Source organism: Apiospora phragmitis (assembly GCF_038363925.1).
Source record: "Apiospora phragmitis strain CBS 135458 chromosome Unknown utg000002l:1.0-5516284.0:1.0-5523493.0, whole genome shotgun sequence".
Lineage (NCBI taxonomy): Eukaryota > Fungi > Ascomycota > Sordariomycetes > Amphisphaeriales > Apiosporaceae > Apiospora > Apiospora phragmitis.
Window position 1 is genome coordinate 602,047 of NW_027117400.1, and position 26,742 is coordinate 628,788.

The following is a 26,742-nucleotide window of genomic DNA, read 5'->3' on the forward strand; positions in this document are numbered from 1 at the left end:
ACAATACTCGTGCTCCAATGCATTAGCGGTAGGTGGCTTGTCGCGTTTATGTCTGCCTAGTAATGGAGCAGTAGTCGGGTACGGACGGAGTTGACAGTGGGTCCTCCATGCCCGACGGGATCTCGGACAAACTCCTGCCAACTCCGGGGCGTCCGTTGGCCAGATTACTCCAAGCATGCCCATACACTTGGTGCTAGACCTGGACTCTGCTTACTTCGCAATGCCACACAATTAATCCCTGGTTATCCCTGGCAAGAAAACGATCCCCCATTGACTGCGCGCTTCGATAAGCTGCCAACGCGTACGCCAAGTGTCACGCTTGCCGCGCTGGACTAATTATTTGACATCATTGACCAGGACGCAGGTATCCGTACCACCACCAGGAATATATGGCCACCATGTCCTATTAGCGCTAGGATAAGACATGCCAATGAGCACGCGGGTGGTGGTTTCGAGGGGTTGCAGGCGTTTCCGGTGCAACACCAGACCACAGGGATGGGATGTAGAGGTACCTTCTCGGTTTCGCGTCTGACAGGGCAGGCAAGGGGGTGGTACCGCTTTACCGGGGAGAGGGAGAGAGACTACGTGAGTAGGAATTGCGACGCGGGGGGAGGGGCAACGAGGAAACCCGCATAGCTCGGCTTCGGGCTCGGAATAATAGGACAATGGATGACACCATGGTAGAGTTCCATTCATCATACATATAGATATATCGTTTCCCTCTTTCATTAATAAAACTCGGGTCCAACAGCAAGCCCCCTTACTTACACTTGTGCCGAGGTCTTTGCTCTACGCCCCTCGCAAAAGCAGGCGTCGTATGATTGATGAGTCATAAAATCCTGCTTATGTCTGGTCCCAGAACCCTGGGCCTGCTGCTACCTACTCCAACTCCACAGACACCGAATCCTGCCTCATTGAACGCTCCGCAATACACACGACCATAGACGACCTGCTTGCACCATCATCATGGACCTGAACAACCACACGGCCAAGGCGGCGCTGGTCACCCGACGCCAGCTACTCCTCGGCCTCATCGTCGCCCTACTCCTCCTCTGGACAGCGCGGCGCACGAACCTCTACCTAACACGGCGCCGCTTCAAACAACAACACGGCTGCCGCCCCGTCCGCAAGCGCTTCCGCAACCGGGACCCGATCCTCGGCCTCGACGCCGTCTGGGGCGCCGTGCAGCGGGGCCAAGCCGGCACCATGCTCGAGTGGCTGCACTGGCGCAACAGCACGTACGGCCCCACCTTCGCGGCGCGCATGGGCCTACACCTACCCGGGTCCGCCGGGGGCGACGCCGTCGTCACGACGGACCGGAGAACATCAAGGCCGTGCTCGCGACGCGCTTCCACGCCTTCGGCCACGGCGACACGCGCACCGGCTCCTTCGGCCCCCTGCTGGGCCGCGGCATTTTTGTCAGCGACGGCGCGCGCTGGCACGAGTCGCGGAGCTTGTTGCGGCCCAACTTCGCGCGCGAGCAGATCGCGGACCTCGCGCAGCTCGAGCGCCACCTGGGCCTGTTCCTCTCGCTCGTGCCCGGGAGCGGCGACATCACGATCGACCTGCAGACGCTCTTCTTCCGCCTGACCATCGACACGGCGTCCGAGTTCCTGTTCGGGACCTCGGTCGACTCCCTGCGCGCGCTTAAGGAGAGCGGCGGCCTCATTGGAAATGGCGGCACGAAAACGTCGGACTCGGCCTTCGCCGAGGCCATGAACGACGCCCAGTCCGATATCCTGCTGCGCGCTAGGCTCAGCTGGTTCTACCACCTGCAGTCGCACCCGCGCGGCGCGGCGGCCGTCAAGTTCGTGCACACGCGTACGTGGACCAGTTCGTGGACGAGGCGGTGCGGCAGCGCGAAGCCCTGGACCTGGAGAAGAGCGGCAGCAGCGCCGTGGGCGAGAAGTACGTCTTCCTCCGCGAGCTGGCCAAGGCCACCAAGGACCGCAAAGTGATCCGGGACGAGCTCCTCAATATCCTGCTGGCGGGCCGCGACACCACGGCCTCGCTGCTGAGCAACTTGTTCTTCGTCCTCGCGAAGCGGCCTGATATCTGGGCCAAGCTCCAGGCCGAGGTGGCCGGGCTCGAGGGGCGGCTGCCCACGTACGAGACGCTGAAGAATCTCAAGTACGTCAAGTACTGTCTAAACGAATGTGGGTCTACCTCCTCCCTCTTCAACAACGATCCATGAAACCCCTTTTCCGTTACTATATATATCGAGCTGTCTCAGGAGTAAAGATAATTACTGACGCTCGAATGTTTCTACTCAGCCCTCCGCCTCCACCCCGTCGTCCCCCTGAACAACAAACAAGCCATGGAGGACACGGTACTCCCGCGCGGCGGCGGCCTCGACGGGCAGTCCCCTTATTCGTGCCCAAGGGCACCGTCGTGGCCTGGTCTGTCTACACGCTGCACCGGCGCCGCGAGTACTACGGCGACGACGCCGACGAGTTCCGCCCCGAGCGCTGGGAGACGCTGCGGCCGAGCTGGGAGTACCTGCCCTTCAACGGCGGGCCCCGGATCTGCGTCGGACGTGAGTTCTTGCCTTTTCCCTTTATCTCCTTTCTTCCGCTTTTCGAAAGTGAATGGACTCACAATTGGTGCTAATTATTCGTGTCCCCCCTCATACAGAACAATACGCCTTGACCGAGGCGGCGTACGTCACGACCCGCCTCATCCAAGAGTTCGAGCGCATCGAGAGCCGCGACCCGGGCCCGTGGGTCGAAAGTGTGGGTTTGACGGTGTGCTCGAGGAACGGCACAAAGGTTGGCTTGTATCGCGTTTCGTCGTAAGGCTATTGGCTTAATTAACGGTTGGAGTCGATTTTGCTGGCTGTCATATATATCTTAATGGGTGGAAGATATCTAGTTGAGAACTTTGCGTATACCCCCCCTTAATGAGTTCATCCTGTAATATTTCATACTTCCACACATTTCAAGAACCTACAAGTCTGAACATAAAGGAACTTAACTGTTGTAGCCAGAATATAACCAACTGCCACTTTAATGTTGATTAAGCTGCATCCCTAATCCATAAACTCGAGATCGAAGCACCCGTTATTCTGTAATGGAACAAGTAACATCATTGCCAATACTCAACAAGAGAAAGAACAGTCCATGTCAATCGTGGAATTATCCAACCCCTGATCCCAATCGCCAACCTTGCAACGGCGGTTTTGGGTGCCGGCCTCGCCGGAGACCCATTGCTGGCCATCGTACTGGAAGGAAGCCTGCGGGGGCGAGTTCAGGTCAGTAATATATAACCTAATATGCTCATCTCATTGCATACTACTACTACTACGGAAGGAAAATTTGCTAAGACGGCATGCTGGTCACTCATAGAAAACAAGAAGAAGAGGAGACTTCACCGGACTGTCGGCGTCGTAGACCACGTCAACGAGCAGCCGATCAGGGCAGGCCGCTGCCCCCTATACTGACAGACATAGTATCACCCCTGCTTGCGCCGAAATTTTGCTGGGTTAATACCAGCCCCTGGTCGGCGTCGAGGACCTTGACGGTTGCCCAGCGGTCGATGCTCGTCTGGGTGATGCGAACGTGGACGCCGCACTGGCCGCCCGTGAAACGCTCCTCGACTGTTGCTATCTTCTTCTTATCATTGGCAGCGTCGCCGTGGGAGGGAGCTGTCGCTGCTGGGGGACGTGTCGGCGAGGCCGAGGGTGGTCATGAAGAAGACGATGATGGCGTGCATCTTAGTATTCCTTTTTGGTGGTGTCTTAAAATATGTTGATAGATGGCGGTTGCGGTCCAGTGATGATGATGGAGTGTGCTCAATCTATGTTGGTCAGAAGGTTGAGTGTGTACTGTTATCACTAAGGGATGAGATCTCTAAGGGATGAATGCGTTGCTGTATCGTAACGAGGATGGAGATGGTGAAACTTTGAATGAGGGTTTCTCTTTTCTTGTCCACCGCACACGGAGCCTCCTACTTATAAATTGGAAGAAATACGTTTGCCATACACATCAGCGATTTGCTAAATATACCGTCACCAGGACGCTTTATCTTATTCCGACACATTGTAACACAGAGTGCCTCGGCGCGGTTAATATGGCTCATTAGAGAATGCTGGGGGTGTTTGCATTGTACAACTCTTGTTCTGTACGCCAGCACTGAAGACGTACAAGTAGGCGAGATTGATATGAAGAAGCAATCGCATGTTTCCATGGTATTCAATTATACGTCACTTGCACCCACCCTCAATCTGCTGCTAAAACTATTCCGTGCCCTAGTAGGTATGTATAGCTATACATGTGACTGGGTGGCAAGGAAGGGGAATCATATCGAAAGAAAGATAATTATTGCTTTGCTTACACATGGACTGCAAGCTGAAGTAGACTAGGACTGGGCAAGACTAGAAACCTTTCTATATGCCAATATGGTGTATTCATCCCTCCTTTGTATATCAACCATGTTTGTAATACGAAAGGCCTGCCTGGTCTGTCCAGGGGCCAACATTTTCTAACTAAACATTAAGTCCAAAATCCCCCTGACATTATACCCCAAACGCTGACATGTTGCCTGCGCCTATGGAAGCCCCAAAGTAGCGATGAGCAGGCTCACAGCACTAACCTGTTTGCCCAGATCCCGGCCGTCGAACGGGTTCTGCCAAACCCCTCCGTAGAAGTCGGACCCATTGCGAGCATTGCTATACATGGTCTGCTCATTGGTCCGGATGTACTCGCTGTAGCGCCTGTCGGGCAGCGCCTTGTTGAGCTTCGCCAGACGGTTCATGAAGATCCCCTTGAATGACCAACCATTAGTGCCACAAGGGTTTGAATCTGTACATGTTTCCGTCAGGATCCCGCCCGGGGAGAGGGTCAAACTGCCCACCACGGCGTCGGCGATCTTGCAGGCGGTGTCGAGATACCCCTGATCGCCCGTCGCCTTATGAAGCTCGACAAGACCGCCGAGGACGACGCCCTGGTTGTACGTCCAGACGGAAGCATTGTTGTTGAGGCACACCGAGGAATCATTGCTCTGGGGATCAAGAAGGCCGTCGTTGATGAGCCACTGTGAGTTGATCATGCCGCTCGAGTTGAACCATTGCCATTGGCTCAGGCTCCGGTTCAGATAGAAAGTATCGCCAGGAATGAGGTTGTGCAAGGAAGCAGTCAACTCGAGGTACAGTACGTTGCTGATAGCGTTCTTGTAAGAGAGGCTTGGTATGCTCCAAATCAGACCACCTTTGCAAGTGTCTGGCAACCAGTACTGGTATATGTAGGCCTCATCTTCTTTGGCGATGTATAGGTAGGTGCTATTTCCGGTCAACTCGTACATGCGGAGCAGAGCCAGAGCCCACCAGCCAGTATCATCTGTACTGTCGGCGCGGAAGTCCCCCATGCCATCGGGCCACCATGCAAGGGGGGCGCGTTGGATGTCGATGGTATGCTGGGCTTGGGCCAGGTAATCTCTAGAGCCCGTGAGTTGTGTGTAGTCCAGAATGGCCTGTAAAGCAATGCCGCTGTACCACCAATTAACAGTAGGGTCCCATCGTCCTGTCGGTTTGTCATAAAACGTGTTCAAGGCGTTGATTGCGGCCTGCGTCGCATCCAGAATTGCGGAGGGCTGTGGTACACTCAGACTTGTAGCAAGATTTGAGAATAACAGGCATGATGGCGAGAAAAGCCGTGCCAACTTCATTGCTCTTGGTGGTGATTCCGTACTTGGGTGTACGGAGAGAAGAAGCTCGAGGCCGTGGAAGTGTAGCTGGAAAGAAGCTGGTAGTGACTGCAAAGCCGATGCGATCTTTGCCCAGATTTGAAATCAGAGAGAATTTCCAGCTTCAACTGTAAGCCCTCTTGACGATTCCTGGGCTCAAGGAGGCTTTATTTATTCGAGTTGAGTCGCTACCCCTTGGCGAAATTGCAGTTTGCAGCCCAGACCAGGGTTGTTGGAAGCGAGCGTTGCCTTGCTTGACGCACAGCGAAGATCTTGAATCAGTCCAAGACAAGAAGCAACATGCAACAAATAACCGGCTCGGCCCTATTGCTGAGCTCGAATGTGGTCGCTGTGTTTCAAGGTGGCCAAAAAATAAACACGAGTAAGCGCGTACGTTGAAGTCGGATCAGGGGCGTCGCACCAATGACATGATGAGACGTAGCAACACGCGATCTTAAGAGGCTTGAGATATATGGAAGTGATAGGTCCCCTCTTAAACGTCAGTCAACACTCAATGCCAACACACGCACGGCAGGAAATTATCGTCAATGATGCAGGAGCAATGCGACGTCGGGTCAATGCAATGACGAAATGCAGGAAATACGATGCTTCGCAGGACCGTTTGTCGCACAGTTGCTGCTGCATATTCTCTTTCCTTATATATATGTTCATGCTGTGCTATCGCCGATAGGAGGAGGATGAGCCAACCTTAATAAACCTCTACAAATGCGCGGTTGCGCCTGCATTCGGAGAAAGCACTGCTTCTACCAGACGATGCTGGCTTCCGTCCGGAGATTACTGGGCGAGCAGAGTCCATCGTGTTCGGAGGGAGGGACATGAACAATGCAAGGAGAGAAAATGTAGGAAGCGGTGCAGCTGGTCTCTGACCGACCAACAAACTCCTGCAAGTGACGAATGTAGTGAGATGCATGCCACCAGCATGATCGGTCTGTGGACTAGAAAAGAACGGTCTACTTGTGCAACATCACGGCAGTTATTTATGGTGAGAATCCAGGAATTGGGTTATATGTTGCATCAAGCGAATGCATACTAGGAGAGAAAGTGACGATTTCGACGATGAGATGCGGGCATGGTCTGCATTACGTTGATGCATCTCGAGGGTCAATTCCAAGTGTTAGTCCAACGTTCAGCACTAAGGTGCCTAAAATTAGCATGCGGGGAGCAGATTACAGGGTGGAGCGTGCTGTGTTCAAGTCTTATCGATTAGAGATAGCGGCTGCCCCATGCACCTAATCCAGCTGTTCCCAGTGATGATGTGGCTGCCTACAATCATCTGGTTGTAGAGGGGTCATCTCGTACTGTAGGGAGTAATTTGGTTAATCTCAACTATTCGATCATCCCTTCATTTTGTTTTGACTTGACCTGGAGTCAGTAATCACCTACCTAGTGTATCACAGTAATCGCACTGAATTCGCGAACGAACGCCATGGCCAGCACTGTAGGTTTACAATATACCGCTCCAAAGAACATGAGAGAGAGAACCGGCTGGGCTGATACTCCGGGTTGCTTGGCTTTGGCTGTAGCATGGCATAGCCCGGACGAACCGCAGCCGAACCGACGAACAGCGACAACAAGACCTCGACAGGATCCAGAAGTACCGTGATCTCGATGATCAGATACAACTCCATGTATGTGCGCAATTTCCTAATGACTGCTGTTGCATCATATCTGGAGCACCTCCTTTTTCCATCTTGCCTATTACCTACCTACCTGCAAGGATCCTAGAAGATTAACTAACACCCTTTCTTTCCATCGCGACCAGGTGAAACAATCAAACTACAGCGACCCTACACTCTTCCACCTGACCACCAAGATCCTGCGCCTCAACCCGGAATACTACACGATATGGAACGTCCGTCGACGCTGTCTAATATCTGGCTCATTGTCCAAACGCTCGGCTGGGTTATGGCGCTCGAAGGCGTCGCCGAGTACTTCTCGGAGCGTCACTACGAAGCCGTCCTGCGCCGCCTCCTCGCCGTCGCCCTCGGCTGCGACCCGGCCCGCCCCAGCGACGTCCCCGTCACCCAAGAAGGCTGGAGAGAGTGGTACTATACCTGATGAAGAGGAGGCAGACCCCTGTAATGCGGGCAAAGAAGAGGAAAAGGACGGTGATGATGAGGAGGCCGACATAGCTGCCGACACGTCGCTCGTCCAGTCCGAGCTCGCCTTCACGATCCCGCTCCTCATCGAGTTCCCGAAATGCTACTGGGTCTGGGGCTACCGCTCGTTCTTCCTGTCGCTGTGCGACGCCATCCTGCCCGCGGGCGCGGCGCGCGACTTCTGGGCCGCCGAGCTGGCCCTCGACTCCAAGATGCTGACCAAAGACCGCCGCAACTTCCACGCCTGGAGCTACCGCCGCTTCATCGTGTCCGCGCTCGAATCGACGACGACGAAAAACGACGGCGACGAATCAGCAAAGGCAAAAAGCATGACCGAGTCCGAGTTCGCGTACACGTACAGCATGATCAAGGTCGACCTGTCGAATTTCAGCGCCTGGCACAACCGCAGCAACCTCGCGCTGCGGCTCCTGGACGAGCGGGGCGCCGACGATGCTGCGCGCAAGAAGTTCCTGGACCAGGAGCTGGAGTTGGCGCGGGAGGGGCTAAACGTCGGACCCGAAGACCAGAGCTTGTGGTATTATCACCAATTCCTGATGGACCAGATCACCACCACCGTAGGCGCCAGCAGCAAAGGGGTTGGAGAGAACGGGAAGGAGGCGAAGGGGCTTATCGCGCCCAATTTGAGCCTGGCCGACCGGCGTGACTTTGTTGACAGAGAAGTGGCCGAGATCAAGGATCTGCTGGAAGATTACGCCGATGCGAAGCTGATTTACGAGGCCTTGCTGGAGTACGGAATTGCATACCGGGCCATGGGCGAGTCAGACGCCGACACCGCGAATCAGGACGAGATGATGGCCTGGCTGGCGAAACTGAAGGAATTAGACCCACTGAGACGAGGACGGTGGGATGATCTCGAGAAGTCACTTCAAGCCTGATAATGTCAATTGCCATAGCGTATAATGCACACCTTACATGCATATATCTATTGATATACTAAGATTACCAATCATCGTATCTCAACAACATCAGACATGACGGCGTTGGCAGTATGGTGTATTAGGTTCTTATCTCATCCAACAGTCATGACTCATCACAGGGGAATACTGCCATCGCACTTCCCTTTGATTAAGCTCGCGTTCTGGCCTACCAGCCCATCGAAGTAAGCCAATAGAGTCCCGAAGGGCAACATGTCCATCAGGCCCAGGCTGGGGTTGCTCGACTTGAGCGGCTTGCCGCCGAACAGCACGCGGACGTAGTGCTCGCCGTCAGCGCCGCCCGTAGCAGTAGAGCTTAAAGACGGCGTCTTCACCTTCTTCTTCTGGTACACCTCAAAGATCACCTCGCTGCCCATGCCGGGCCAGACCATGACGTCGATCTGGAGGATGGCCAGCACGCGGCTCACAGACCCGTCGTGCGCCACGTTGTGGAAATAGCGCACCTCCCCGCTCGCGCCCGCGGCCACGACCCGCAGGTGCGCCGCCAGCTCCGCGATCCAGACGCCGTACGCGGCGACGGACGCCTGCAGCGCCGCGGGGCCCGCGTCCCGGTACAGGTGGCTGTACTCCCACTGGCCGAGCCGGTAGACCGTGTCGGCGAGATTTTGGGTGACGCAGGCGCCCGTCGTGGCGTTGCAGGGTAGGGGTTTGTTCTCGTGGCACTGCCGCGCCGACAGGTTGTCGTAGTAGTGGTCGAAGCTAGCGTGAAACCCGGTGTCCGTGGGCGGCACGCCCGAGATGGCGTCGAGGGTCGCGTAGAGGTCCCGGGAGGCGTCGAGGTGGTGCTGCCACCGCGCATCGGCAGCGGATTTGAGGCGGTCGAAGGCGGCGGCGGCCGCGGGGCAGGGTACTGCGGCTCGAGCGAGTCGACGCCCGCGGCCTGGATCAGCAGCGGCACCGACGATTGTGTGATGGCGTCAGCGCCCCAAATGCCCGCGATCAGCTGCCCGGCCACCTGCGACGTGATCTGGTTGTTGGTGACACGGTAGGCGACGTGGCGGCGCCACAGCGCGTTGCCCTCCTCGTCCGCGTCTGCGCGGCCGGGGAGGAAGCCGAGCAGGGTGTGGTAGACGTCGTACAGGTCCTCGCCGTGCGTGCGCGAGTCGTCGAGGCCGGCCGACGTGATCTGCGGGAACTGGCACGAGCCGATCCAGCCCGCGGGGACGAAGGGGTTGATGGTCGTATCAGTGCCCTTCCAGTACGTCTGCGCCGACTTCCTTGTGGTGTCGTTATCCGCCAGTAGGGATTGCCCGAAGTAGTACAGACCCTGGTCGTCGCAGTCCCACCGGTAGGGCTCGACGGGGAAGGCGTTGGCAGCGTAGGGCGTGCGCTTGTGGTGGCGCTGGATCACCTCGACGTACCGCAGCTCGTACTCCTCCTTGGAGGGGGGACATACTCGCGGCGCCGCACGTGCGGCATGTTGCACCAGTTGTACGTCCCGTACTGCCTGTCGGGCGTCCGCGACGTGTTGAAGAGGAAGCCGTACGTGCCCGACGCCTGCAGCGCCGACGTCAGGTTGTTCACGGCGGTCGCGGCCGGGGCGTGCCAGGCCAGGTCCACGCCTGCCGTACCTGCAGCACCTGTAGCGGCAGCGGCGGCGGCAGATGAGAGCAGCAGCAGAGAGGTGGTGGAGGTGGGGTTCAACATGGTGCTGCTGTTGGGGACCGATGTCGACGAAGACGACCACTTTAGGAACACGAAGAAGGCGATACCTAGAAACAGAAGAAGTTTCGCAGGTCTATTCACCCATCGTGGAAAGGCCGCCATCTAGGTTCATTCGGCCTTTTAATACTTACTTCCGTCAGTTGTTTACACTGGCACCCCAGTAACGGAGATGGGTGTTATCGAATTTGGGGTGGTATTTACCCCCCACGTGGTGCAGCTCTCCAGGATTACAGGCTGCAGGACAATTCAAATTTCTGGTGAAGTCAATTGGTTTCTCCAAAAACCATCAATCACAGACTGCGGCGCGTCATGGCTTCGAGAGATGGAAATCTCCTGCCTTGGCCTGTAAATGGTCCGAGTTGGAGCTGCTGTTGTAAAATGCGATTTTCCTTGGTTGGATTGATCAACACCTATATGCAAGTGGCACATTCACTTTACTCAATACCAATCCAAGCACAGAACAACGTGTGTGCCAGCAACGACATGGCAGCCAAATAGATAATCCCCTAAAGCGCTCATCCATTTCACATACGACCATATCCTGCTGAATACTAGGGATCCCGTCCGCTCTCCCATATATAAGCAGCAGAGAGCCGAATTAGTACTAGGGTCGGTGACGACCTGGGAATCCTCGGTGTTGTATGTTTTTGTCCTTTGGGCCATGTCGTAGACTTTTCTTTTGCCAAATCCATGTGCTGGACTGTAGTAACGGAAGCCTGTTGTCACCACACATACTGTACCTGGCCTGTTCCGTGGCCGCCGCCCGTGACACATCCGACCCGGCGGCGCCGCTTATGGGTATCAGCAGGACGGCATTCCTCACCTTGATGGTCGTCTTTTGGTCACGAGCCGAGTATCAAAGCAAACTAGTCGCCACCTGGAGAAGACTGATGCAACAACTTCCTGTCGATGCTAAACGGACACTGCTACTGGACTTGGAAACACTGCCGAGCAATGGGACAGCTGTCAACTGGATAACTGCCTAGTGGAATAAATATCAATGGGACACTAGTAGTAATCTCGCAATGAAATCCCATATCGGTAGACTCAAACGTTGCACGGCATCACTCATGTCAGATAGACCAGACGATGGAGTTGATGTCATCAGTTCTCAGGCTAGCAGCAATTGTATTGAAACTATCTTGGCCATCATCCCACTATTGCTGTCTGTTCCAGTCATTGTCTCCCCCATTGCAGCCATTCATGCCACATGTTCTGCTTATCTCATAGAGGGCTTAGTGTCGCTGTTGTCTACCTCAGATTGCTGGCGGTTGAGCTGTGCACGTGGAGTTAGCAATGCTCATCATTCTCAAGGTCTGGGGAAAACATACCGAGACGCCCCGGCCGCCGACGCCTCGTCCACCGCGGCCATCTCGGGCTTGTCTGGCCTGATATGAGGGTTAGCAATTCATCTGAGGCGTAGGGTTATCACGGCTACCCACGGCGCCGGCGTACGGTTTTCTGTTCTCGGCATCGGCGAGTCGTTTCAGGTTCTGTGACTGGTGTCGGTTCAGCTGTACAAATGGAGTCAACAACGCCGACAACCTTAACGTCTTGGGGAACCATACGGTGACGACTCGGCCACCTCCTCGATCATGCCGTGTTCAACCACTCAACAAGCTAATCCAGTTGTGATCTCGCCCACAGATGCCCTCGCCAATTCGGAAGAAGCGGCCTGTCTTCGTTTGATTGGAATTTTGCGACAGATCGGATCAATCTCGAGAGTCACCCAGCTATCAGACACGAGCGCCAGAAAGATTGTGACTGGCATATATGCACTTAGCATATCTCCGTGGAGATGGTGGGAGTCTCCCGTGTTGCTGGTGTTGTGGAGCCGACAAAGTGAGTAGGAAAGATGTGTTAGCGCAGCTAATAAGAGTCAATAACTTACTTGTAACCAACAAGGGGTGACATGCTGCCTCGACGGTTCCGTTGTGCGTCTCCCTACTAAGCTAAAGCACCCCCTCACGGGCTACTTTACTAAGCTACCGTTACCCCTATAATTAAAGCTATTTCTACGGCTAGAATTGATATAAATATATTATTTTTTGTTATTTTTAATAATAATATAGTCCTCCGCCTCTATACTATTATTTTCTATACCTTTTATAGCGTTGCGAGGCCCTCTTAATACTTCGACGTCGCTAGCTTTATCCTCGTATATAACCCTACCTTTTAACCTCCGCTTAACCCGGCGTATATTAATTATACGAATAAATCGTTATCCCGGTATAATTTTTATTTTTTAATATATTCTCATAGTTTTATTATCGAGTTTAATTTAAAAATAACTAACTTAAGCTTCGAGATACGCGATTTTATGAACGTTTTAATTTAAAGCTTTATTAACCTTTTTAATAAAGAGCCGTTAAGAGGGTAATTTAAAAATAAGGTTTATAATAATTAATTTCTAATTATTATTCCGTAATTCCTAGTTATTAAAAAGTATTTTAATAAGTATTAAAATTAATTTAATAAAGAAATTAAGTATTAATTCTTTTTTAATTATTTTAAATAGTTTTAAACGTACTCGAGTAACCTTTATATCTTTTAAAATAACGTATTTTAATAATAATAGCTTCGAGTAATTCCGCGGATAAATTTTAATCGTTTTTTAAACCTTTTTAATTATAAAAGAAATTAATATATTAATTTTAACCTAGCGGTATATTTTTAATATATTTATTTTTATAAGTTTTAATTTAAAAAACATATTCGAGTATTTTTTTTAAAATAATTTTTAACCTTTCTTTTAATAAATTAAAAACTTTTATATTTAAAACCTATATTATATAATTATAATATAGTTTATAAATAATTAGCTATATTTTATTTATAAAATAAAGCTATAAAAAGTTATTATTTATATACGATTTATAATTATTATAAATTAAAACGACTTATTTATTATTATAACGAGATTATATATAAAGGATAAAGATATTTTAAATTTAATCTAAAGTTATAATATTACTAGTCTACCTTTTAAGTAACGTTTTAAACTACCAGTTATCTTAAAGATGTTCGTCTTAGTCTAGAAACTACTAGCTTTAAACGTCGGCCCCTTTAAAAATAATTAGCGGCGGGAAGGCTACCCTATTACAGCTTACATACTCTAGGGTAGTAATTTATTCCTTTTTCTCGACGTCTTTTTTAAAAGCTAAATAACTAGTAGCTTTAATAACTACTTAGTAGTTATCGTTAACGCCTTAGTATTATAGTGCGTTTAAATTAACCACTACGCTATAAAATAAAAGCTTCGGAAATAACTAAACGGTTATTTTTATCTAATTCTACGCCTTAAGTACTACCCCGGGGGGACTAACCTGCCGATCGTAATACTATACCCCTTCTCTAAAGGCATGCCCTTATACTTAGGGCGATAAACTCTTAGTAACCGTATAATTTATTTAAGCTCGGTATAGAGAAACCTTAAAGCTTTTATATAAAAAACTAACCCGTATAAGGCCTTATTTATTTACTAGCGATCTTATTTAAGTAATTAAAAAGAGCTCTTATTTAATAAGTATAAGAATCGAACCTACGTCTCTTATTTAACAGGTATATTTAGTTATTATATTATAATACGTTTAAACTAATTACTACGCTATAAAAATAAAAGCTTCGTAAATAACTAAACGGTTATTTTTATTTAATTCTACGCTTTAAGTGCTACCTCGCGAGGGATTAACTCGTCGATCGTAATATTTAGTTAATACTTATTTTATTAATATTATAAAAGCGTTTAAAAAGAATATTAATTAACTTCGAGGTATTAAGTTTATTAAAAAAGACGTTAATATTTATTACTATAATTTTATTAATCTAGTTATAATTAATTATTTTTAACTTTATAGTTTTAACGAAATTATTTTTAATTAAAAAACGAGTATATTATCGTGATTTTAAAGTATAAGAGGCTTTAAAGACGTTTAATATTTATTAAATTAAAAATTTAAACTTAATTAATATTAATATAAAGCTTAACCTAGCTTAATTAATAGCTTAATATATTAATTCGTTTTTTAAAAGTAGTAATAAAACCTGTTAATTTTTATTAAACTTATTTTTAATAGGTGCACCGGTGAGACAGCGTTAGATATACGATCGGGGGGCTAATTATTTACGAGCGGATTCGCGAGTAACTACTTTAAGCTTTATATTACGTATAATAGCTTATATACGCTTTTAAATATTAAATAAAGATATTATTATAAAAAGTAGAAATAAACGAGAAAAATAAGTGTAATAATTACTTTAAAAAATATAAAGTAATAATTAAATTAAAGAGTCTTTTAATTAAGATGCACGGTAAAAAGACGCGTTCGTGAGGTAAAACGCGGTGGCCCATAACGGGGTGGCCCGTGAGGGGGTGCTTTAGCTTAACCTGTCGTGATCATGATCACAGGTAGCTAAGCCATCGGGTGGCTTACTTGGCTCATATAAAGAAATCAAGCTTGCGCCTAACTACATGTGCAGTGTCCCCGGGTGATCCCACGTGGAGGTGGGGAGTCCGACTTCATCACCCTGGCCTCACCGCCCAAGACCACGAGTGCAGTCAAGGGAGATAATACCACCGTAGTGGGGCCAATCAATGGAATCCTGCCGAGGGTTAACCCAGCAGGCAGATGCGCCGAAGCACACCAATACCATGTAGCATCACCAAAGCTTATACACCAGGACGCCCGGTCTCCGAAGAGCACCAGACTACCGAAAACGGCCCTGCAGTGTTCAGCCCGTGAAGCCGGAAAGAGCTGTCATCACCAGTGTTTTCACATCTGGGAAGGATCTGCCATAGCTCATACCACCAGACGCCTGGTCTCCGAAGAGGACTCAGACTACCGCGAACGGCCCGATGGCACCCACCGTGAAGCAGGGATTGAGCGCCTCGAACAGTGTTTGCACATCTGAACCGAGGATTTCGCCAATACTCTACAACCTGTACGCCCACGTCCAACGCGACGCGAGTCGATGAAGCACCAGACTACAGAGTTCACGGCCAGGAGGCGCCAGCAAGCCAGCAGTGAGTTTGGCTCTTCATCCCAGTGTTTCAAATATCTAAAATAACCATCTCGGATGAAATCATAACCTGCGATTCTACAATTGCCGCCCCTGCTGTCAGGATGCTGGGCAATGGCCACAATGTTGAGGGCATAGACACCACAACCAACTTTTGGTCTGCAGTTCCCACGCCGAGTTCTATGGTGCAATAAGCAACCCCAAATGTGCCAGAGTGCCCCCTTAACATTCGTCCAAGGCAAACCCCGAACCCCTTAACCGTCCTTCGTCGTCATGGAGGTCATCCACATACCACACCAGCAATATGGCCATAACAAGGGCCATTAACACGGCGTCGAAGGCATACAGGAACACTTCGTGCGAGATCAGATAGCCTCGGTTGCCCTGTAGATACTCGACCACCCGGAAGATGCTCCGTACGAGGATGAGGGCGCTCACAGCAAAGAGAACCCCCAGATGGCGCCGCCACCGCACAACCTTGCACGCCAAGTCGCCTACGCCACCATTGTCGTCGTCACCGGCGGGTCGTGCTGCGCGAGCTTAGCGCCGGTGGAACAGCAGCGCCGTGGCGACGAAGAAGTCAAACATGACGATCTGGACAAACAGGCCGGCGATTATGACCCTTTCGCCGACCTCGTACAGCGCCGCCGTCCCCGCCACCTGGATACCGCCAGTAGGAGACCTCACGCAAAGACCCGCAACGGTTGCAAGAACTGCAAGACCCGGAAAGTCAAAGTAAGTTCGGCTGTGGTCTCATCAGGGGTTCGGCTAGCCATCCAGCTTCTTACTTGTAAGGTACGCTCTCGACTGACATCCGATGGGCAGTGTGACGAGAAGACGCCAGCCTGTGGGAACTACATCAAGCACAACGTGCTATGCGAGTTTCTCACTTCGACTAGGGGGCTTCCGGTCTTATCTGTGCATGCTCAGCCGCCGCCGCCGCCCCAGGGTCTGAACATGCAGGACCTGGAGCTCCTTCACAACTATACCACCAGAACCTATGCCACGCTGTCCGAAAGCCTGATCCTCCGCGACTTCTACCGGACCACCGCGTTGCAGTGCGGCCTCAAGGAAGAGTACATCATGAGGACGCTCCTGTCCGTGTCCGCCGCCCACATGGCCTACCACCGAACCGAAAGGCAGGGCCACTACCAGTCCCTCGCCATGTCCCATCATCAGATTGCGGCGAAGACGGCCAGTAAGCAGAAGTCAACCCCGTTACACAACCCTATTTTCTCCAGTTGCGGAGCAAACGCCGATGACAAGTATCTAATACTTACTTAGTGGAGTTGATGAAAACGACGATGACCACCCCCTCGCAAGCCGAAAGCCTGTTCCTCTTCTCCGTGCTGACCATCTACTTCGCGCTCGGCTGTCCGCGGCGCGACGACAACAAGTTCCTCCTGGTCGGCGAGAGCGGCTTCCCGGACTGGATGTTCCTGCTGCAAGGCACCAAAGCCTTCGTCACGATGGCCCGGGGTGGTGTGGGCATCGACGGCGGCGCGCTGGCGCCCCTGTTCAGCCATGGCGCGGTCGCGCAGCGTGAAGGAGCTCATCCTACTGCGGTGGCAGCAGCAGCCGGACGAGGCACGGCGCGCGATCGAAGAGCTGCAAAAGTCCTTCTACGTCCTCGAGCTCGAGGCCGACGGCGACGCCCGGGTCCCCCGGTGCGGCATCACGGACGCGTTTGTGTGGATCTTTGAGGTGGCGGCCGATTTCTTGCCGCTGCTGCGCGACGGCACGCAGGAGGCGGTGGCCATCTTCTCCTTCTTCGCCGTGTTTCTACACAAGGCGGGGTCGCAGTGGTGCTTGCGCGGCTGGGCTGACCATCTGATCGGCAGGTGCTATGGCTTGCTCGACGAGGAACACCGCAGCTGGATCCAATGGCCCCTCGAAGAGATGGGATGGATCCCCTGACCTGTGCCGCCTGCCGAGAAGTTTGCTTTGCCCCTCTGTATGTGATCGTTAGTTAAAAATAAAGCGGCAAGTTATACTCTTATATAGATGTGATGGATATTCATTCTTGATACTTGAAATAGTTGGTTTTGTTATTCATTGGCAAGGTTCGCTGCTTTGTGTGATTTTAACCGGTTCCAGAGAAAAGAACATGGCACTCCACTCCACATACACGATCTCACGGGTGCTCTCCTGGATCTGTGGTCCTTGGAGCCACGCTCTGCTAGCGATTGGCAGTATAATAGAACTCATGTAGTGACATTCTACAGCGGGGAGGCCAAATTACCAGAACAAACGCGCATGTGTCGACGTCAGAAGCGCTAAACCTGAAGACGCCGATGGTGACGTGGTTACGTCCTGCGGATTCAGAAACACCCATCTTCAGCCCTACAATACTCGAACACTGAAGACCCGAACGAGGCGCGAGACCGTGTCGTCGAGGCTTTAACCAGTATCACTCTGACGTGATGGATCATGGTAGGCAACAATATTCACCTAGGGCCAGCAAACAGCACAAATTTCATTGAGCATTGTCCATTGTGAACGCCCCTTTTTGTGTCCGGTCCGAGTAGAGTCGCTTTATCATGTAGGCACCCGCCTTTGTCCGTCCATCCCGTCTAACGGGATCTCTCCGAGGGATGAAGGGTTGAGAATCCCAAACAACATGTCGGCTCCATTGCCATAACTCCATTTTCTGCCGACTCGTCAAACCTGCTGGGTATAAGCAATCCAATCACCTGCAAAGCTAAGCCGCTGCTCCCATTTTTACCATTTCGCCCATCACTCGTTCAGAGGGATTGGAAAAGGCAACTTCCTTGACAATGGGCTCGGTTTCGGATGATTGTTGGGAGGACAATGATCCGTTTGCGGACAGTGACCAGTCCACGGACGATGGCGACAAGTACTCAGGAAGCAAGCACGACTCGACAATTACTGAATCCCATCTTACCACCTTTTTCGCTGCACGCCCGAAAAACTTCCAGCTTGAGCGACAACTTGGCAGCGGCGCAGCTGCGAACGCCTGGCTCGTACGGTATCGAAAGCAAGCTGGCGATCCGTGGGGCCGAATCGTGCTGAAAACGCCGGTTAGCATCGCAGAATCAGGCTATGTGCCAAACCCGCTTGATGTACAATTAAATATTCTGGCCTTCGAGAACGAAATTAGACTGCTAAACGTAAACTCCCGCTTCCGCTCCCGCTCCCTCCTGTAGCCATTGCTGACTTATCTTTTCTATTTCCTCAGACTATACGTACTAGGCATTTGGTCAAACTCATCAAGTTCAGCGACGGCGAGGATCCCCTGAAGCGACCCGGGGCCAGCAGCTTTATTGGGAGATGGGTTTACCTCGAGTACCTCCAACACGGGACCCTGTCTGCGTTTACGCGGAAGTGCGCAACCCATATGGTTCCACACCTTCCAAATAGGCTGCTATGGCGGATATTCATGTGCCTGATTCGAGCTTGCGTCGCCATGGCCTACGTACCCGCTGTGCCGGTCGACCGTTACGACGAGAACGAGGAGCCCTGCGATGTGGACCGAGACAGTGTCAGCTATAGCCACAACGACATGCATAGCGACAACAGTGAGTTCTCTCTCCTACCCCAACTCTGTAAGGTTTGTTACCTGGGATGACTGACCACTAACAACACATTTTTTAGTTATGATTGGCGATATGCTGAGTGACCCGGATGATGTGGAACATTCCATATGCCCGGTTGTCAAATTCATCGATATCGATGTTCATTCCCAATAGTAAGTACAGTTTCCTTCCCCGTTCGCATTTCTGTATTTGCAGTGCCGACACTAACGACGCACCCCACCCCCTTTCTAGCGAGGGAGGCGAAGGCGACGGCGTCGAAAGAAACCTGCTGAGCGTCGCGGCCAACATGACCGAGCTGGTCCTCCTCGACAGCACGCTGGGTTATGACGTAACCGACGCCGCCGAGACGGACGACTCGGTCTGGTTCGAGCCAGGCGGCTTCCGCGACGGCTTCGCAACGGCCGTCAAGCAGCTGCTGCCCCCGAGCGACGGGAGCGGGGGCGCGGCGATGCCGGCCCCCTGGCTGGACCCGGACCTGCGGCGGCTCCTGTGCGAGTGCGCCGCCGTCCGCGGGCGGGACCGGCCCGTCCTCGCCGAGGAGCTGCTGCCGGCCGTGCTCGAGGCCGTCGAGCAGCGCGACGCGGCGTACTACCGACGCGCAGGCTACTGTGACGACGCGGGTGCCGAGGAGGACGCAGCCATCCTCGGTTTGCTGCAGCGTGTCTTAGGGGCCGCGCCCCCGCCCCCGCCCACGCCGGCCGTCGTGCCCGGTGGCGAAGAGGAGGCCGGGGGAGAAGGACCCGAGTCCACCGAGACCGTTGATAGACCGGCACGGAGGTTCCTGCGTACAGACAGGGATAGGCGTTCGGCGAGTCCTGAGAACCGGGGGAAACGGTATCAACCGTTTCGGTATCGCACTAGGTGATATATGGTGGCTTCGGATATCAAGAGCTACTATGCCGCAGGGGCACACGGCTCGGGAGACTCTGGTATATAATCAGGTAGGTATTGTATATTATAAATGCATACACTGATACGTATATAAATATTAGCGTTTCACAGGTCTTCCACCTTTATTGTATAATCTCGACATGTGCTCTCCCCTCATGCAAGAGCTTAGCGACCTAAATTATAGTAGGGTCGGTGACGACCTAGGAATCCTCGGTGTTATATTGTGACAAGGGCAGTAAGGGCTTGGTTCTGATTCAGCTAATAATTGACTATGGCACTTCTAGGGGCTCTGGTCTGTCTGTCCTTTCTTTCCTTTCGGGAGGGTGATTCGTCAGGCCTATATACACCTTGTCTGGTATCCTTCAGACATCCTTTTACCCCTTAGCCGCCGTATCCTTCAGGAATGCAGTTATTCGTTGGGCCGATATGCATGCCTCTGCTGGTATGCGTGTGATATATATGTCTTTCTTTGTACTTTTTTGCGCTGTTATTGTCCCAGACTTCACTTTTGCTTAAAGTATGTGCTGGGCTCTTACGAGTATTGCTTAGATTCTTGATTGGTCGGACGCATCTATTAATTGGTGATTGCTCTAGAAGCATCAGTTTTGCCTGCTACCTCGTGACTGTGGTACAGTACAATGATGCCCCTGCTGACTCACCAGGCCACGGATGCTACGATAAGCCCGTATCACGGTGAACAGCTTTGATCACACAGGGCGCATGGCATTGGGAGATGATTCAGCAAATACGAGAAGTCGAGAACAGAACGAGTCACGACACAACGGTTCTGCGGCTGTGGCGCCCAGCCCATGCGCCGTCCCAAGGGAGTGTGCTAATATTAGCGACAGCAGGATCTAGGCTCGATACAGGCCCTCTAATGTCGCCTATCGCGACCTAAGGGGCTAGCGTCCACGGCCTCGACCCGAACTGGGACTAACATGGGCTGTTCTGTGAAGCTCTGTGCCGCCTTGGCGCCGAACGGGCCCCTGTTAGGGGGTTTTGCTAAAAGCAATTTTCATTTGCATCCGGGGCCGCTCGCGCTGTTGCCTACAGCCATTGTGGTTCCGATTTCATTTGAATAAAAAGTCGGCTCATTTCCTCGGTGTTGGGACCCTTTGCCGTTTGTTTTCTGTCTGTCGCTCGCTCTTTGTCACTCGCTTTTTTGCACGACTACAACTAATAATACCTGCCTATATTCCATACCCGTCGCCTATCTATTTCCCGACTAGGTAGGGCTTGTTAGTCTATTATTAGTTGTCGGTCTTTGTCCAGTCCCACCCACAGCTCGGTTGCTTCCGAAGTGGCATCTCGAAGCTTAATCCGCCGATCTTGCGACGACTCGACCTCGGTGGCGGTCAACTTTGGAATCATAAGCTCATCAACCCAGAGATTTTGAAACCTGGCAGAGCTGCACTTTGGATATTGTGAGGCCGGATCATTTTGGGAAGGAAAGAAAAAAAAAAAAAAAGGCCGGAGATGGAGCAAACTCAAGTAACCTCGCCGGTCCAAGGACAACAGGATGCAGCACCAACCCAGCCCGCGCCCGCCGCCAAGTCTCCTCCTCAGCAACATCCCGCATCCTACCCGTCCCAGCACGGCGCCGCGCAGCCCTTCCAGCAGCCGGCTCCGTACTACGCCTACGGCGCCTCGCCCCGCGTGGTCCCCTTCGACAAGACCTGGTACTGGGCCAAGATCGCGCTGACCGTCGCCTCCATCGTCTTCGCCGTCATCCTGCTCGGGCTGTCGCTGGGGCTGGCGCTCAATCCCCACAGCGGCCTATACGACTACGGCTACGAGTTCATCATCGTCCCGCTCGTCATCGCGTGCGTCATCTGGGACCTGGCCGAACTCATCACCGTCTGCCTCCCCCGCCGCCGCCGGCCCGCGGCGCAGCAGCAGCAGCAGCAGCAGCAGCAACAAACGCAAACACAGGGGCAGCAGCCGCAGCAGGATGCCCACCACCGCCAGGGCATCCACCCAGGGGCCCACGTCGGCGTCGACCTCGTGCTGTGGCTGGCCGGCATCGTCACCCTGCTCTTTTCCATCGCGGGCTACTTCGAGACGGGATACCTGCCCTACGAATGCGACGACTACGCCAACAGCTCTTACTACCACACTTCCAGCTACTACGACGAGCAATGCGGCGAGGACTACCTCAACACGCTGAAGAACTTCTACATCCCCGCCAAGCGAGCGGTGCTGGCTTTTATTTGCCTCCTGACGTAAGTATTAATTAACTCACAACCCGAATCCACCTCAAAGCCAGGAATCGATCCCCCCTTACTGAGATATCACACACGTCTTTAGCATTACGCACTTTGTCATCTTTGTCCGTGGCTGCATCGAGACCAACCAACGCAACCGGATGCGAGGACCCGTCATCATGGTCCCCGCGCAGCACCTGTCCATGTACCTCGGCCCTCAGCAGCCCGGCATGATGCCCATGATGACTCCTCAGACCTACATGGCGCCCGGCCAGGGCACGTCGACCATCAATGAGAAAGCCGCCGCTCATGCTACGCAACCAGAGTCGAATACTGCGCCTGCTGAGGGCTTCTACGCACCTAACCATTCGTCGACGGGCCACGTGGGCCAAGCAGTCTGAGCGGGTTATCCGCCGATGGGCATGGCAGTAGTCGGTCGGCAAAGGGAAACGCGACCGTGTGACCTGGCACTCATACAGCCTAATCCATCGAGTTGTATGGAGCTCACTTAATATATACATAGTAGTAAAAATAATAAATAATAGACGCGAAGACAAGCAATGCTGATATTCCATGTGCACCTTTGCCATCGACTATCCTTTGATCGACTTGGACTATTACGCCGGTACCTCCTTTACAGTTCACATTTCAACAGCTGCCAATTATGACATTCCTGGCAGACTTGCGCGATAGTGTCCGGTTCTCATTCAAGCAAGACCGTCACTGTGGTATTGCATATGCAGCAAAGTTCGAAAGGGGCGATAAGGTTTACCAGTAATTGCAAACCCTGGAAGTCGCAAATTCTAGCAAATTTCCTATCCCTTTTTCTTTCCCGCCTCAAACAGCCACTGACGCTTCCCTCTGTCAAGCTTAAAACAACACCCCCTCAAATGGACACCATCATGTCACCATCGACAGCTCTAGACACCACTAACTGGGACCTGGAGGTCCCGGACGAAGAGCTACATAATGCCGTAGTCCAGAAGATCCACCTATGCGCCCTGCGCAACGAGTTCAACGAAAGCGAGGACGATCAGCCCGCGACCAGCCACTGGGTCGTCTGCCTGGAAACCGCGCCCGACGGCTGTGCCATGTTCTCCCGGTGGATGATCGAGACCGCCGCCGGACCACCACCACCACCATTACCGTGGCCGAGATGATGCGGACCGTCCAGGCCAAGGGTCGGCACGCTTACACATTCTCGCCGGAGTGGGAGGGTTGTCGGTATTGTATTTCCGTCGTGGTGGACGACTGGGAGGCGGATGGGATCTTGAGGGCTGGGGCCGCCAAGGACGCATTGGAACAGTTAAGTCTGTACTGGATATGTCCTGATGGAAACGAGCCACGAGAGATGAGGAAGCGTAGATTTTCCTAAGTCATTATCCTTGTCAGCCTTAGTCTGTCTTTAGCACAGGGAAACTAAGGAGTTCTTTCGAATTCTCAAAACCTTCTCATATGGAAGGGCACCAATAAATTGACCCATGATATACATCGAAGATTACTTGGTTAACACATTACGTATCTTTATTAGAGTTTCTTAGGTGGTCTATTCTCAACACTTACGGTCTTACCTATGGCCTTCAACAATACAGGCGCTGTGCCGCAGCCATCCTATTCAAGGTTAATCATCACTTACCTGGCAACATTAGCCTATTCCAGATCGGGCAGAAGCGTAATGTCAGCCGGCCGCTCCGCATTAACCCTCATCGCCTCGTCAATGTCCGTGAACCAAGCCAAAGTCCCCTCCGTATTGGCCTTAAGCAGGGGTGAGACCTCCATCACCGCCATGGTGAACGCCACGACGTCCCGAATCTCCACCGCGCCGGCCGTAAGCTAAAGCACCCCCTCACGGGCCACTTTACTGAGCTACCGTTACCCCTGTAATCAAAGCCATTTCTACGGCTAGAATTGACGTAAATACACTATCTTTCGTTATTTTTAATAATAATACAGTCCTCCGCCTCCGTGCTATTATCTTCTATAGCTTCTATAGCGTTACGAGGCCCTCCTAGTACTTCGACGTCGCTAGCTTCGTCCTCGTATACGACCCTACCCCTTAGCCTCCGCTTAGCCCGGCGTATATCAGCCATACGAATAAATCGTTATCCCGGTACGATTTTTACTTTTTAACGTACTCTCGTAATCTTCTTATCGAGTTTAGTTTAAAAATAATCGACCTAAGCTTCGAAATACGTAATTCTATTAGCGCTCTAGTCTAAGGCCTTACTAGCCTTCCTAATAAAGAACCGTTAAGAGGGTATTCTAAAAGTAAGGTTCGTAGCAGCCAACTTCCGACTGCTATTCTATAATTCCTAGCTATTAAAGGGTGTTTTAATAGGTGTTAAAGTTAATTCGGCGAGGAAATCGGGTATTAATTCTTTTTTAATTATTTCTAATAACTTTAAACGTACCTGGGTAACCCTTATATCTTTTAAAATAACGTATTTTAATAATAACGGCTTTAAGTAATCTCGCGGATAAATCTTAGCCGTTTTTTAAACGTTTTTAATTATAAAAAGAATTAATATATTAATCCTAGCTTAATAATATACTTTTAATATATTTATTTTCGTAAGCTTTAATTTAAAAACCGTATTCGAGTACTTTTTTAAAATAATTTTTAACCTTCTCTTTAATAAATTAAAGACTCTTATATTTAAAACCTATATTATATAATTATAATATAGTTTATAAAAAATTAACATATTTTATAAGCGAATATCTTATATAAGCGAATATCTTATTTTTTATACCCTTTTTAATAAAATATAAGTTAATTTTATTATAACGTATTTAATATATTAAAATTAATCGGAATCTTTATTTTTAAATACTTTTATATTATTCTAATAAGTGCGCGTATTATGCCCGGGCTTTCCGCAGATTCTATAGCGTTATAAGCGTATCCTAAACGTCCTCGTACAACTATTCCTCCGACGCGATTCGTTTTATAACTATTTATTAACGTCCCTTTAAAACTATAGGTCTTTTTTAGCTTATATATAAAGTAATTCTCTATTTTATAACCGTTTTTTTTCGTACGGCGGCGCCGGCTAAATATTTTATTTACTTTTCGAAGTATCGCGTTCTTATTTTTTAAAAGAGTAACTCGGTATATAATATACGTTATAGCCTTTACGATCTAGTTAAAACTAATTAAAATAAACGTCGGAAAGTTATTTTAATACCGTATAATACGGTTTCGAACGTATTCGGTTTAAGATTAAGCCTTAATCGAGTTATTTAAGGTTTTTAATTTTTAAAGAATAAATAGGCCGGAAAACGTTCCCGGAGGTATTAAAATACGTAGCTTTATATTTAATTATAAAATAATATATTCCGGATTGTACGGGACGAGTCCTATTTTTCGAAAGCCTCCTCGTATATTCGAAACGATGAAAGTCGCCTAGAACGCTTTTAAAAACGCTAGTAGGAAGTCCTCCTTTAAGATATAAGTAATATACGCCCGTATAAAATATTTAATTTCTTTCCCATATACCCTTTTTAATATATAGAAATAGCCGATATTAAAAGGTTAAAGCTTATATAATAAATAAGAAAGTATATAAAATATAATAATCGAGTTCTTTTTATAATAAAGCTCGAAAGTTATTAAGTAATAGCTTTCGTAGCCGTTTAAAATTAAAAGGCGATAACGACCCTTTATATAAAACCTGGTATATTAATTAAAATATCGAATTTAATCCTCGCTTTTTTTATTCGTAATTTAGCTATTTTTAATAACTACGATCACCTAGTCCTTCGGTAATAGGCTGTTTTCGTACTAGGAAGAGAGGTACGTTTTCCCGGTAAAAATAATATACGGAGGGATGGCGTAACCGTGTAATCCGACGCCCTAAATAATTATAACCTATTCCCGGTTCTTTTATTATATTACCTTAGGCTTTCCGTATCGATCGGAGGTAGTTACGATTATTTTAGACGAGATTTAGCCTATAAAAAAGCCGGTCTCGTTAAAGTTATAGATATCCTCTTTTTAGATCTCGTATTTATAAATTATATTCCATATAAAAGTAAACTACGCGCGATACGCGTCGGGATCTTCGTAAAAGACTCTTTAATAATCGATTTTTCGATTAAAACGCGTCTAGAGGTCTAGTTATTATTATACGAAATTAAAGGCCTAATTAACGCCGACGCGTCTCGCGTCGCGTAAACTAAATAATCGATTCGTTATATCTTTTATACTATTTAGCCGGGGAAGAAACGATCGCGTATTTAAATTAATAATATATCGAATAATTATATTTTTTCGAAATTTAAAAGCTTTTAAAAATTCGTAAATATTTCGCGTCGTATAGGTTAATTATTTCGTCTACGCTATAAGGTTTTTAATAAAATATAATAAATTAATATAGCCTTTTATATATTTAAAATTAAATCTTTTTAAAGCGCTTAAAGCGTTAAAATTATATTACTTTTTTTTTAAAGTTATAATATTTTCGGACGTAAAAAAATATAAAAAAAGGTTAAAGCTATAAAGAAATTTATAAAAGTGGGATATTCGCTTATATGAGATATTTACTTATAGGATACGTTAGTTATATTTTATTTAAAAGATAAAGTTATAAAAAATTATCGTTCGTATATAATTTATAATTATTATAAATTAAGACGACTTATTTATTAT

General features: G+C 49.8%; 8 protein-coding genes across 8 annotated transcripts; 6 read left to right on the forward strand and 2 right to left on the reverse strand.

Annotated features, from left to right (window-relative positions):
- Window positions 1–966: 966 nt before the first annotated feature.
- PG994_001059 (uncharacterized protein) lies at window positions 967–2,795 on the forward strand (the record flags this gene model as incomplete). Its single annotated transcript, XM_066852468.1, has 6 exons — window positions 967–1,302; window positions 1,332–1,811; window positions 1,835–2,156; window positions 2,274–2,329; window positions 2,383–2,536; window positions 2,635–2,795. 6 exons carry the CDS (start codon window positions 967–969, stop codon window positions 2,793–2,795), a joined length of 1,509 nt encoding a protein of 502 aa, XP_066720609.1.
- Window positions 2,796–4,545: 1,750 nt separating this feature from the next.
- Window positions 4,546–5,661, reverse strand: PG994_001060 (glycoside hydrolase; the record flags this gene model as incomplete). Its single annotated transcript, XM_066852469.1, has 1 exon — window positions 4,546–5,661. One exon carries the CDS (start codon window positions 5,659–5,661, stop codon window positions 4,546–4,548), a length of 1,116 nt encoding a protein of 371 aa, XP_066720610.1.
- A 1,465-nt stretch (window positions 5,662–7,126) lies between these two features.
- PG994_001061 (geranylgeranyl transferase type-2 subunit beta) lies at window positions 7,127–8,695 on the forward strand (the record flags this gene model as incomplete). Its single annotated transcript, XM_066852470.1, has 3 exons — window positions 7,127–7,138; window positions 7,224–7,328; window positions 7,463–8,695. 3 exons carry the CDS (start codon window positions 7,127–7,129, stop codon window positions 8,693–8,695), a joined length of 1,350 nt encoding a protein of 449 aa, XP_066720611.1.
- Window positions 8,696–8,850: 155 nt separating this feature from the next.
- On the reverse strand, window positions 8,851–10,505 carry PG994_001062 (uncharacterized protein; the record flags this gene model as incomplete). The annotated part of the gene is given in 4 exon segments (XM_066852471.1): window positions 8,851–9,540; window positions 9,627–10,133; window positions 10,148–10,467; window positions 10,502–10,505. The coding sequence occupies 4 exon segments, from the start codon at window positions 10,503–10,505 to the stop codon at window positions 8,851–8,853; spliced, it is 1,521 nt and encodes a 506-aa protein (XP_066720612.1).
- Window positions 10,506–15,712: 5,207 nt separating this feature from the next.
- On the forward strand, window positions 15,713–17,356 carry PG994_001063 (C6 zinc finger protein; the record flags this gene model as incomplete). The annotated part of the gene is made up of 5 exons (XM_066852472.1): window positions 15,713–15,718; window positions 15,830–16,174; window positions 16,265–16,637; window positions 16,724–16,971; window positions 17,018–17,356. 5 exons carry the CDS (start codon window positions 15,713–15,715, stop codon window positions 17,354–17,356), a joined length of 1,311 nt encoding a protein of 436 aa, XP_066720613.1.
- Window positions 17,357–18,216: 860 nt separating this feature from the next.
- On the forward strand, window positions 18,217–19,861 carry PG994_001064 (uncharacterized protein; the record flags this gene model as incomplete). Its single annotated transcript, XM_066852473.1, has 4 exons — window positions 18,217–18,570; window positions 18,639–18,978; window positions 19,055–19,148; window positions 19,192–19,861. 4 exons carry the CDS (start codon window positions 18,217–18,219, stop codon window positions 19,859–19,861), a joined length of 1,458 nt encoding a protein of 485 aa, XP_066720614.1.
- A 1,502-nt stretch (window positions 19,862–21,363) lies between these two features.
- Window positions 21,364–22,492, forward strand: PG994_001065 (uncharacterized protein; the record flags this gene model as incomplete). Its single annotated transcript, XM_066852474.1, has 2 exons — window positions 21,364–22,109; window positions 22,195–22,492. The coding sequence occupies 2 exons, from the start codon at window positions 21,364–21,366 to the stop codon at window positions 22,490–22,492; spliced, it is 1,044 nt and encodes a 347-aa protein (XP_066720615.1).
- Window positions 22,493–22,993: 501 nt separating this feature from the next.
- On the forward strand, window positions 22,994–23,251 carry PG994_001066 (uncharacterized protein; the record flags this gene model as incomplete). Its single annotated transcript, XM_066852475.1, has 1 exon — window positions 22,994–23,251. The coding sequence occupies one exon, from the start codon at window positions 22,994–22,996 to the stop codon at window positions 23,249–23,251; it is 258 nt and encodes an 85-aa protein (XP_066720616.1).
- Between the last annotated feature and the right edge of the window lie 3,491 nt (window positions 23,252–26,742).